This window comes from Canis lupus, chromosome 11 (assembly GCF_003254725.2).
Source record: "Canis lupus dingo isolate Sandy chromosome 11, ASM325472v2, whole genome shotgun sequence".
Lineage (NCBI taxonomy): Eukaryota > Metazoa > Chordata > Mammalia > Carnivora > Canidae > Canis > Canis lupus.
This window is the reverse complement of record NC_064253.1, coordinates 49638735-49651624: the sequence shown is the minus strand read 5'-3', so window position 1 is coordinate 49651624 and position 12890 is coordinate 49638735. Positions and strand designations below refer to the sequence as shown.

General features: G+C 45.9%; 1 protein-coding gene across 1 annotated transcript in view; it reads left to right on the top strand.

Annotated features, from left to right (window-relative positions):
* The window catches only part of B4GALT1 (beta-1,4-galactosyltransferase 1), a 52426-nt gene extending 43780 nt beyond the window's left edge, over window positions 1-8646 (top strand). Inside the window, exons 3-6 of the mRNA XM_025432263.3 lie at window positions 547-734; window positions 3181-3303; window positions 5519-5623; window positions 5832-8646. Of these exons, the coding sequence (XP_025288048.1) occupies window positions 547-734; window positions 3181-3303; window positions 5519-5623; window positions 5832-5964 (549 nt within the window). The 3' untranslated portion in view covers window positions 5965-8646. The remainder of the gene's footprint in view (window positions 1-546; window positions 735-3180; window positions 3304-5518; window positions 5624-5831) is intronic.
* Window positions 8647-12890: the final 4244 nt, after the last annotated feature.

Sequence of the window (12890 nt, the reverse complement as noted above, 5' to 3'; positions counted from 1 at the left end):
AGTTTAGTGACAGACACCTGGGAAGGCACACAATGTGGTAATCAAACAATAGTCAACCATACCAAAAGAGAAGAAGCGAAAAGTCCAATAGACACCTGTTTCCTGGCTATCTTTATGGTATTAATCTATATGTAGTACATAAATATATGACACATATGTTTAAATGCCTTCTCATGTAACAATACTATCTTGAAAATTATCTTTTAGAGCTTCCTTATTTTTTTAAAACAACTCTATTCCATTATTTGGATGTTCCATAATTTATATAACCATTTCCTTAGCAATGCTTATGTAATTGTTTGCAGTCTTTTGTTATAATGAAAATCCATGGTGAGCAAGTTGTTCATATTTGCAAGTCCTACATGATAATTCTTAGAAGTGGGATTGTTGACATGGGGCATGCCATTTGGTATTGATTTATAAAGTGAGAGCAGAGAAACGAGTGGACTCGTGATCACATGTAGTCCGATAAGTCACCAGTCTTTGTCAGTGTTCTGCTCAGTGGCCTCATGATATCTGATATCACTTCTTTTGTTTCTGCACCAGGCTGGAGAAACCATGTTCAATCGTGCTAAGCTCCTCAATATTGGCTTTCAAGAGGCCTTGAAGGACTATGACTACAACTGCTTTGTGTTCAGTGACGTGGACCTCATTCCAATGAACGACCATAATGCCTACAGGTGTTTTTCACAGCCACGGCACATTTCTGTAGCAATGGATAAGTTTGGATTTAGGTAAGAGATATTTACCAGAATCTGCAGAAAACATGCTCTGCCCCTACATAAGGACTAGGAGATGCAGCTCCTCCAGCCCAGGAGTTTCTCTGTAGGTTCTAGAGGAGAATCCTTCCCCTGAGAACAGGATGCTTTTTAAGCCCAAAGTCAGTTATTGTTTGAGGAGGAAAGTGAAATCCAGGAACACACATACCTCTGCATATCCAGGCAAGAAGAGTGTTTATGTTTGGGATGGCTCTAGCCTTTAAGCTCCAAACAGCTGCCATATTTCCTTGCTTTTTTCTGTCCCCTTCCCCACACAGTTTGGGAAGCAAGTTGGAATCATTTGCCCCCAATAAATTCTTGGATTTGGGTGCCTTAGCAGATATACCTTGGTGCTTTAAGAAAGAACATGATGCACAGGCTTCTGTTTAAACATTGGGACCCAGACTTTTCCATCAAAATGCCCCTAGTGAGGGTGCCAACTGATGCCTGTCCCCCAAGGGCAGTGGGATAATCCAAAGCATATTGTCATAGGTGGAAAATAGCCTTGTACTTCTTTTTTAATCTTAAAAAATAAATCTGTATTTTGTTCCATAATTATCCATGTTTCTATTAATATAGAATTGTTTTAAATCACCTATCAGTTGAGTAAACTGACCTTTCCTTCCCTGTTCTAAGTCAGCGTGAAGTTCCACGAAGCTGCTGTAGGTACTCTATGTGTTATGCATCCCTGGCTTAGGCGGATACCCCAGTGTGGCAGTCCTGTGCCAACCAGCAATCCCTTGGTTTAGATACAGATGCTATTCTTCAGATTCATTTTACTCCCATAATTTCATTCTATCCTCCTTTCCTGGGGGGCTGGGGCCTGAGAAATGAAAACAGGGATGCTAAGGGGCACCTGGCTAGCTCAGTTGGTAGAGCATGTGATTCTTGATGTCGGGTTCCCAAATTCAAGACTTACATTGGGCATGGAGCCTACTTAATTAAAAAGAAAAGAAAATATGGACGCTGTGAAGTCCTTTCCCCAGACCTGACCCTAAACTCGCTGTCTTAAAGAAGGGAGAATTTGACTATAAATGTCACCCTGCATCTCCCGTCTTTCCTCCCTACCTCTCCTTGTTTGTGTATCTTCTCTTTGAGATACACAGGCTCAAACCCTGTTCCCTCTCTTAGAGCATGGTGGTGATGACATCATTTTTTGCCATAGCACCATGCTTGTTTTACCCAGCACCAGTCAGGCTTGGGGGGACAGGCTGTTGGTTAGAGAAAACAGCGCAGACAGTGAAACCAAATCTCATCATCTCAGCTGTACTTTCCGATGAGGTCACCAAGAGTACTTTTTTGTAAAAACACTGATTGTGAGAACATATTGGCCTGGCCACCTGGTTCAAACCCTTCCTTGCTGTCAGGCACAGACTGTAGTATGAGGTATGCCCAAAGGTGGATAACTAGGCACCTAGGTGATGACATGTAATTACAGATAGATTACCTTTGACTCATTAAATTGGGCCCCCAGGGTTCTTCGTGGATACTTAACAGTATTGAAAATAATAATTGCACCTTTTTTTGTATGTTCTATATGGTTTGGCTGACTTTCCCCCTCAAAGTCTGAGTTAAAGTTTTCTTTAATTTGTATGATGGGTTTCAGTCTCTTTGGATTCCAGTAAGAGCCCTAGTGTGGTTTAGTGCTGTACACAAGGTCATCACAAAACCACAGCCTTTAAAGGACCCATGGGAAAGCCTTTGCATGGCTTCTGGGCATGACTTGAGTCTTTAACATTTCTCATTGTTGTTCCAGCTGCATCCTTCAGGAGCCCATGATTCATTACCATTGAAGTAGTAAAATACAAAAAGGTGGAAAGATGAGAGTCCAGATGCCCTAATGCTTGAAAATGTGTCAAAATAGATTCACCATTATACATTTTGCCAAGTTAGGATGTGGTAGAAATTTCCTAGAAAATTTTACTTTAGCAGATTTTCAGAAATGCTATTTCAACTATTTGGGTCAGTATTCAAAGTGGGAAGGGAGGGCATAACAGAGTGGGCATAGGGAGACTTTACCACAGTCTCAGTTTCCTGGACCTCCTGGATAAGATTTTCCATGCAGGAGCAGGACACATGGAAAGCAGATTCCTGAACGGGGCACAAGAAGTGGGTTTATGCTCTTGTCACTGACTAATTTTCCAGGTAACCACAGAAACAACACAGTATTCTTAGAGCAAGATTATACTCTTTGATATCTGTGTCTTCTCTAAGATAATCTGAGTCTGATATAAAAACAGAACAAAGAAAACCCTCATAAATCCCCAATTAAAAAGTCCCAGAAAATAAAAATAACTTTAGAAGTGTTTATGCTTAAAAAAAAAAAAAAAGTGTTTATGGTTTGAGCAGGCTTTATTTTGAAAAGTCAAAACTTAACTAATCACTGGTCTTCTTTGTGTATGTGTGTGTGTGTTTCCCCCAGCCTACCTTATGTTCAGTACTTTGGAGGTGTCTCTGCTCTCAGTAAAGAACAGTTTCTCACCATCAATGGATTTCCTAATAATTATTGGGGCTGGGGAGGTGAAGATGATGACATTTATAACAGGTAATGGTCACAATTTAGATCTCTCTCTTCCCTGTCTCCCTTCACTTCCAGTTTTTCAATCAGTAGCAGGTTATTCTGCAAGGATTGACCCTTCAGTGGATATAGTCCCCACTTGGCCCATATTCTTAGATGCACCCCGCTGTCAGTGCTCTAGGTGCTGAAGAATGTCTTCAGGAAGATTAGCTTCTGTGATTTTTGCATTAGTCTTGGAACATGCAAAATGAGAACCAAGTGAAGAATTGAGTTTACTTTGATTTATAACACATGCTGTTTTGTCCTGAAGAAGTAAACATGTGTCCTTTGTAAAAATTCGGCATTTCTTTGTGGTCGCGCTTGATTATGAAACAAGTTTCTTTGGGCAGGATCCTAAGTTCCTTTACAGAATCTTTGTGTTCTTTGTTTATTTTGGAACATTTTTAACATACACAAAAGAGGACTGAGTAGCATAATGAACTTCTGTGGACCCACCCAGCCCCAACAACCATCTCTCCACTGCCAGCCCTGCCCCATCCATACCCCGGGGCTCCCTGTAAGCTGGTAAGCCTTTATCATATGGATTGTCATGGCAAATAGTTAAAAAAAAAATTCCAATGGCATTTGAAACTGCACTCTGCCCAGTTCTCCCTGGCCATGAGGACTTTAGCTCTGTCAGCCACAGATATCTTATCTGCACCTTCTCCCTCTGGGAGCTAGCCTGAGCTTATCAGTGAGCTTGATATCAGAATATACCCTAGCATCTTCCTGAATTGGAGTACATTGAATTTTTTTAAAAGATTTTATTTATTCATGAGAGACACAGAGAGAGAGGCAGAGATATAGGCAGAGGGAGGAGCAGGCTCCCCATGGGGAGCCTAATGAGGGACTCGATCCAGGACCCCAGGATGATGCACTGTGCCGAAGGCAGACACTCAACCACTAAGCAACCCAGGTGCCCTCGAGTACACTAATTTGATCAGTTTACAGAAGGTGTCTGTCAGAGCAGCACCCATGTCAGCTTAATGTGAGAACCTATCATACGACCCAAGTCTTTACTATCAGCCTGGAAGAAAACCTGAGTTTGAGTGTGTGCAAATTGATTTACAGGCATCTCCAGCATGCAGAGTGCTGTGTCATACAGGCCCCAGTGGGGAAAATGCTGAAGCCCAGGATAGGGGGTCCAGACAGAAACAAACTTGCTTCCACAGTGCCACCTGGGCAAGCAGCAAGCACTGGGCCTTTGGGATGGTGCTCAGGGCTGATGTGACCTGAGCGGTTAAGAAGGTTAATGGGAGGGAGCACTGAAGGTGGAGAGACTAGAAGGATGAGTGATTTGTGGAGCAGCTTTCTTGAAAGATAACGGACTTCACTCTTACACACTGACTTGCCATGTGCCAGGCACTAGTTCAGCCCTGGGGGAGATGAGGCCAGAAACCTTCAAGTATATCCACAACCAGCCAGTCCTGCCTCTTAACTAACTTGTATTTCTGCTGTCAAGGCTTTGGTTTTGGTCCTCGTTCCTTTCCCGCAGACCTCCACAGAATCTTCCATCCTGTTCTGGCTGCCTCTAGTCTTGTTCTCTGCTCTTCATTCTTATAATGATTATCAGAGAGTCTTCCTTTTGGCCAAAAACCTTTGGGGAACGGTGTATGATATCCCTTTCAGACACTGGCACTGATCATTGGGAGGCTAAAAGCTCTGAGAAGGCCTCCATGATTGAGCCTTCCCCCCTTCTTTCCAGCCTCATCTCTGGCCACTTCTTACTCCAGACCCTTTCCACCAGTCCCCGGAAGTTTGTGTTCCCCGAGGGCCCTGTGTTTGCTCTCTCTTCCTCTGCCTAAGCTGTCCTGGCTGCCTGAAATCCTCTAGCACACACTCCTTCATCTTCACAGCTGGCTCAGCCTAGTCTTGCTCAGGGAGAGTGAGTGGCTTCTCTTTCTGTGCTCAGCAGCCCTACCTCCCCTTTTCACCTCCATCTGGACACTGATGGTCCTATGTTCTAAGTTTGTGCTATACGATCTATGAGGGCAGACACCCCCAGTGCCTGGCACAGAACAGTCACCAACACCAACTGCAGAACCAGTGTGAGTTTTAACCAGTACCACAGTGGGTTGGGATATGGGCTGAGTGAGAATAGTAAACAAGATGGTGGATGGGGTACAAGTCTTATAGCTGGGGCTTTTGGACCCCAGCCTCATGGCAGCTCTACAGTGATGACTTGTCTTTTTACTCCTTGCAGATTAGTTTTTAAAGGTATGTCTGTATCTCGCCCGAATGCTATGGTTGGCAAGTGTCGGATGATCCGCCACTCAAGAGACAAGAAAAATGAACCCAATCCTCAGAGGTATGTTCTGTGTTCATTTACATTCCTTCTTTCCCCTTTCAAATGGGGTAGGCTACAGGATTGAGGCTCTGGAGAGGGCTCCATGCCTTGACGAAAAGGGAGGGTTCTCTCCATGGGAACGGTAGATTGAGTTGGTGGGCATGTGATGAAAGATGTTTAATTAAGATTTCTGTTTTGACACCAACCTTTTACCTATTTTTCTTTGTAGGTTTGACCGAATTGCACATACCAAGGAGACAATGCTCTCTGATGGTTTGAACACTCTCACTTACAAGGTCTTGGACAAAGAGCGAAACCCATTGTATACCAAAATCACAGTGGACATCGGGACACCGAGCTAGCATTTTGGTACACTAGTAAGAGACCTGAAAATGGCCAGGGACCTTTGCTGTGCGTCTCTGCCAATCTGCTGGGCTGGTCCCTTTCATTCTTAACAATCAGAGTGATAGGCCTCCTTCATTCATCATTCTGATGCCTTCCCAGATGACCAGGACAAGTGGGATATTTTGCCCCAAACTTGGCTCAGCATGTGACTTCTTAACTCTACAAGGTGTTTGTAAATGTAGAAACCATCAGCCTTTGGGGGACTCTCGGCATGTTCACAGTGTCACCCCAAAGAATCAGTACACAGCCCCAACTTTGATGACTTTGGGACTCATTCCCAGTGACAAACTGCTAATTAGTTGTGAAATAGGTAAGAATTTCGCTTTAAATTGTGGTATTCTTATTACTTTATGAAAGAATGGAGAGTGCTGCTGAAATTGAATTGGTGTGATGTTTTTTGTTTGCATATTTTAACAGAAAAATACTATCTCAACTATTCTCATTTTACCCCTCCCCCACCTTCTTTTAGTGGTATGCAATTACTGTAATCACTGTGTGTGTGTGTGTGTGTGTGTGTGTGTGTGTGTGTGTGTCTTTTCTTAGCAAAAGGATTTTAAAACTTGAGCCTTGGACCTTTTGCCCTGCTTATGTGTGAATTCCAAGGCAACATTAGTCATCAGAGCAAAAGCCTTGGGTGTTCTCACATTCAGTGGCCTTTCTCCAGATTGTCTGATTTCTGAATGTAAAGACTTTTTTAAAAAGCAGTTTGTAATATTTTAAAGAAAGAACAAATCGGGTTCTAATTATGATTTAGCTTGATTCTGTGTTGATCCAGATTTGCATAGCTATTTAGTGTTAAATCATGGCAATTTATTTTTCTGAGCATGCTATATAAACTTGAATTTCCTATGTATTTTTATTGTGGTGTTTTAAATGTAGGGAGGGACTGAGCATTTTTAGGGGGAAAAATATTGTATGCTGTACTGGCCATGAGCAGACCTCTGATTTAGTTGGCAGGCCAGATTTTGTGAAGAACAAAATCACCTTTGGGCCCTTTGAGGGCAAGGCCTCCCTGGCCAGAGTTATCTTGCTAGACCTCTGGGGGAGGCAGAAGCTTAGGCCTGTGAAGCAGAGCTCCCCACCCCCCTCCCCAGGTGGGAGGGGGCCCTAGGCTGTGGAGTTGTAAATGACAGCCATCAGGTTGTTTGTGTCCATTAGTCTGGGGATGGGGAGGAAAGCTCTGTTACGGCCCCTGTGGAGTCAGGGGGCCACCTCCTTTGCTGTGCTGGCCACACTTCCTGGCCTACCTTGCAGGACCCATTCTCCTTCCTCCCAATTTCTTGTTCCTTTGCCTCTTGCCCGTTCCCTAAACCTTGCCTGTGGGACTCAGGGTCAAACAGACTATTCATTCTCCAGCATGAATGTGCCTTTTAATTAGAGATCTAGAAAGAAGTTCAGCTGAACCTTCCCACGCTCCCCGACAACCATTCATGGTGCCTGAAGCCTCCCATTACCCCTCAGGTTTTTCGCCGGTGCTCCCAGTCCAGGGAGGCTGATCCACTGGGGTGACTTCTCCAAACCCATCTCTGCTGGGAGAAGGTTAGCCTCCCCGGGGTGAGATGCACAAGGCAGTTGCTACCACTGGGTGCTCCTGCATTTCAGCCGTCTGATCCCAGGGCTGACCCTTAAGCTGGTGGCAGCCCAGAGCCCCCGCCCTTAGTGTGGAGGTTGAGCTAGCGCCCAGCCCCAATCTTACCTGTGCCTTTATTGCTTTGAGCATCTTGAGATGCTAACGTGGTTCTTTTCCAGAAGCCTTTGTGTTGGTTAAAAATTCTTTTCCACTGCAGGAGCAGCTGGGCTATGCAAAGAGTATTCCTTCTGTCAGTTCCCCCCATTCCCTAAAAGAGATGTCAGTGGAACCAGGAATGACCGCACTGAGAGGGAGTGTAGGGAAATGCAAAGAATGAAGGCCTCTTTCTGTCCCCAGATCCTGACTTTTCCGAAGTGCCTTAAGAGAAAACAGACAAATACCCTGGGTGGTAATTTCTTTGTTACTTACTTTACTCTTAAAGAAAATTCTGACGTTCTGTTTTACTGGTGCACTTTCCTTTACGTTCCATTGGAATAGTCAAGTATGTGGTTCATTCTCAGAACCAAGGGAAATCCTGCTTTCACCTGTTACCTATTTGCTGACCTTCTGGTGCTCTCGGAGGGGGGCCCACTTGGGTCTAAGGTTAGGCCCTGATGCTTGCCTGGTTCTTAAGTTGCAGGTGTCTTGTTTCCTCCCTGAGAAATTCAGGGCTGAGGGTTCAGGGAGCATTTCCTTTGCCTGGAAGTTGTCACCGTGATGTTGTTGTGTGCTGTGTCTTTCTCTGTTTCTGTCCATCCCATTGCTGGTGACCCTGTAAAAGTGGCCTTTGGGAAAGATTAAAAGGAAATGCTGGTGCTGGCTCTCAGTCCAGGCAGGTCTCTGCCCACCTCAGGGCTGGGTGTGGGGGTGCCCCCACTCAGCCAGGAGGGGGCAGCTTTCCTGTCCTAGGGACCTGTTGTGTATTTTGATCTCCTGTGTATGCAAATGTATGAATTTACCATTGTAAGTGGGGTGAGGGGAAGGTGTCTGACCTTGGTGTTCAAAACAACTGTATTTTTGTCTTTAAAATCCAATAATATAACGTGAATAAATGACCTTATCTTTGTAACCTCAGGTGGTTTGTTTTCTGATTTAAGGGGTTTGGGCTTTCCCAGGGCTGGAGGGAAGTGACTGGGATTGCCTACTGGGAGGATGAGAAGAAACTAGAGGTCTGCCATCTGCGCCTGCCCCATCATTGCGGGCTGGGCGGGGCGGGGGGGGTTGCTCACTCATCCATGCTCCAAACACCTCCCTGGAATCAGCTGTTTCTGAGGCTTAAAAGAGATGATGTGTCTAAAATAATGCCTGGCACCTCACAGGTGCTTACTACGTAGTAGCTAGTGCCACTTCAAGATAAAATTTTCCCTAGTGATTCTCTGGCCACATTCTGCTTTATTCAACAAATGCCAAGATAGTTCTGAGCTCGGGCTCCGAGCCATTTGCACAAGGTGTTCACAGTGTAACTAAATGGTATTCTACAAAATAAGATTTCCTGGCAGCCCTGGGAAGTTTATGGAGGTGTTCTGTGGGGTCTAGTTGTGACTCGAGGTTCTGAGACTGTATCTCCCCCAGTGCCTCCTCCTTCTCACTGCCCCCAGGATCGGGCACCAGCAGCCTCCTAGATGATGGCTTGGTTGACTTGGCATCTGGAGGAAACCAGTGGGCAAGAGAGTTCACCCTCACTGTCTGGGCTGACGGAGCTGTGAACATGGAACCAACTGGGGAAACATGAACAGGAAAGGCAGTGCTTTATAGTGCCCACAGTGCCATTCAGCTGTCCCCACCCATCCTTGTGACTGCTAGAAGGACCCCTAGGGCTTCAGACCTGGACAGAGGTGGCCCAGGGCTCAGGTCTGACCTTTGAACAGGAGACTCTGGTCTTTTGGACAGAGTGCTGCCTTATGAGTCTTTGCAAGCTGTAAGGTGTGGGTTAAGTGGAGCATCTTCTGTCCCCAAAGATGCACATATCTACATAGATACATACCTACGAACATGCAGAACCACCTGACATGTGCCTATGAGAGACCAGAGTGCCTGGGTTCAAGTCCTACCGTTGCCTCTTCCTGGTGCTGTGATGTGACCACTCCTCTTCCGGAGATAGCCAGGGCCTCACCGGGGGATGTTTTCCCACCTGCCTTACCTGAACAAAAGTGTTTAGAATGGGAGGATTGGAGAGGAAGGGGGCTTGAACCCCCGGTAGGCTCCAAGGGTGCCAGGTAGGGAAGGAGGCAGGAGGAAGGTGGGGGGACGCAGAAAGGCTCCTGGGGTTGGCCACTTCCTTGAGATGTGCTCTGTCTCTAGTCTCCCACTTCACATGGACCCAGACCAAGTCTGAGCCAGCAGAGCCCAGTAGTTACTGTGTGGATTTGGTGGGCACCAGACCCCCCTACATGGAAGAATGTGAGCTGGATGCCAAATCACTGACTTAAAAACGTCCTTCAGAGGCAGGACTGTGGTGCCCAGGCTGGTGGGTACTTGTGGAGGTGTATGAGTGGAACCTCTCGAGGCAGGACTGTTTGCTGCTGGTGACAGAGGGAAGCTGTGTGTGGGGAGGATGGGGGAAGAGGTCAAGGAAATGAGAAGATGGCCAAGTTCTAGATGTTGCCAAGTCTCCGCCACACTTGCAGACTCCCCTCCTCTCGTTTGTTCCAGGAGGTGAGAGAGTTTGGACATTCCCAGGGGCCCATTTCTTAGAACTGGAACCTCTTAACCCTGTCAGAAAGGAAATGAGGTTTGTCTGGCTGAGCAGGTCATGCCAGACCAGCCTCATTTCCTTCTCTGGCAGAGTACCCGGGCAGGGAATGTGGCTGTTGCCTTTATCTGGGCTCAGGGAACTGTACCCTGGCTGTGAGGCAGAGGAACCTTCAGGGCATGGTTGTTGTGGGGAGCGATAGGGTCAGTGGACCAGAAACCAGAGGAATGTGACACTCCAAGGACATCTGCCCTTGAGCAAGGTGCTTGCCATGTCACCAGACAGGGAAAGTGGCCAGTAAAAGCCCTATAAACAGCGGTGATTACCTCTGGCTCTTTCTGCCTTCCCACTCACTGTGTAACTTTGGGAAGTGGAGTCCCCTCTCTGAGCCCTCAGTTTTCGGACTTGCCCTCAGAATCCACCTCTGGTCTCCCCATAGTTTTGCCCTTCCCTCCAGTAGGAAGTGCCCTCATCTTGGGTTTCCTCTTATTTCTGAGGTTAACCCTTCATACCACCTTGAAAGAAGTCACTTTATCTCTGAGTTTTTATTTATAAAAATAGTACCCCCACCTGCCCTGTACAGCTTAAAACCACACTAAGATATGACCTCACACCAATTAGGATGGCTGTAATAAAAAAAAAAAAAAAGGTAAGTGTTGGTGAGGATGTAGAAAAATTGGAACCACTGTGCACAGCTGGTGGGAATGTAATATAGTGTAGCACCTTTGGAAAATCACATGGTGATTCCTCAAAAAATTAAACAATTGTCATATGATCCAGTAATTTCACTTGAGTATATACCCAAAAGAAAGCAAGGACTTTAAACATCGATGTATCCATGTTCACAGCAGCCTTATTCACAGCTATCAAAAAGATGGAGATGACCCAAATGTCTATCAACAAATGAATGGATAAACAAAATGTATATACATCCAGTGAAATACCATTCAGCCTTAAAAAAGTAAGGAAATTCTGGGGCACCTGTGTGGCCCAATCAGTTGGACGTCTGACTCTTGGTTTCAGCTCTGGTTGTGATCTCAGGGTTGTGGGACTGGGCTCCGTGTTGGGCTCTCTGCTGGGTGTGGAGTCTACTTGGGAGTCTTTCTCTCTCTGCCTCTCCTCTTCTCTCTCTCTCTCTCTCTCTCTGAAATAGATAAGTAAAATATTTAATAAAAAAAAAAAAAAGAGGGATGTCTGGATGGCTCAGTGGTTTAAAAAAAAAGAGGGATGTCTGGATGGCTCAGTGGTTTAGTGCCTGCCTTTGGCTCAGGTAGTGATCCTGGAATCCTGGGATCGAGTCTCATATTGGGCTCCCTGCATGGAGCCTGCTTCTCCCTCTGCCTGTGTCTCTGCCTCTCTCTCTCTCTGTATCCCTCATGAATAAATACATAAAATCTTTTTTTAAAAATTCTGACATATGCTACAACATGGAGAAACCTTGAAGACATTATGCTAAATGAAATGAACCAGTTACAAAAGGACAAATCCTACATGACTCCACTATGTGAGATACCTAAGTAATCAAATTCATAGAGACAGAAAGTTGAGTGACGGTTGTCCAAGGCCAGAAGGGAGAGTGAGTAGAGGGAAGAATGGGGAGTAAGTGTTCAATGAGTCCAGAGTTTCAGCGGTAGAAGATAAAAAAGTTCTGAAGATAGATGGTGGTGATAGTTTCACAATATGAATGTATCAAATGCCACCGAACTGTGTACTTAAAAGTAGTTAAATTCCATGTTATGTATATTTACTATAGACTGAATGCATCCCCCCAAAATTCATATTGAAACTTTAACCTGGGCACCTGGGTGGCTGAGTTGGTTAAGCGTCCTGGGATCCAGCCCTGCATTGGACTCTGCTCAGCGGGGAGCCTGCTTCTCCCTCTCCCTGTTGCTGCCACTCCCCCTGATTGTGCTCTCTCCCCCTCTTTCTCTGTCAAATAAATAAATAAAATCTTAAAAAAAAAAAAAACCCACAGAACTTTATTCCCAATATGATAGTATTTGGAGCTGGGGACTTTGGGAGGTGGTTAGGTCATGAAGACAGAGCCCTCATGCATGGGATTAATGCCCTTAAAAGGGTAGCCCCGGTGGCGCAGCGGTTTGGCGCCGCCTGCAGCCCGGGGTGTGATCCTGGAGACCCTGGATCGAGTCCCATGTCGGGCTCTGTGCATGGAGCCTGCTTCTCCCTCTGCCTGTGTCTCTGCCTCTCTCTCTCTGTCTCTATGAATAAATAAGTAAAATATTTTTTTAAAAAATGCCCTTATAAAAGAGACCCAGGGAGGGGTACCGGGGTGGCTCAGTTAAGTGTCAGGTCATGATCTCAGGTTCCTGGGATGGAGCCCCCCGCCCCCTTGGGCTCATGGTGGGAGGAGAACCTGCTTTTTCCTCTGCCCTTCTCCTCTGCTTGTTCTCTCTCGCTATCTCTCAAATAAAAATCTTAAAAAACAAAACCCAAAAATACAAGAAGTCCACCAAACCTTCTAAAAAGAGAGAGAGAGGGATCCCTGGGTGGCGCAGCGGTTTGGCGCCTGCCTTTGGCCCAGGGCGTGATCCTGGAGACCCGGGATCGAATCCCAGGTCGGGCTCCCGGTGCATGGAGCCTGCTTCTCCCTCTGCCTGTGT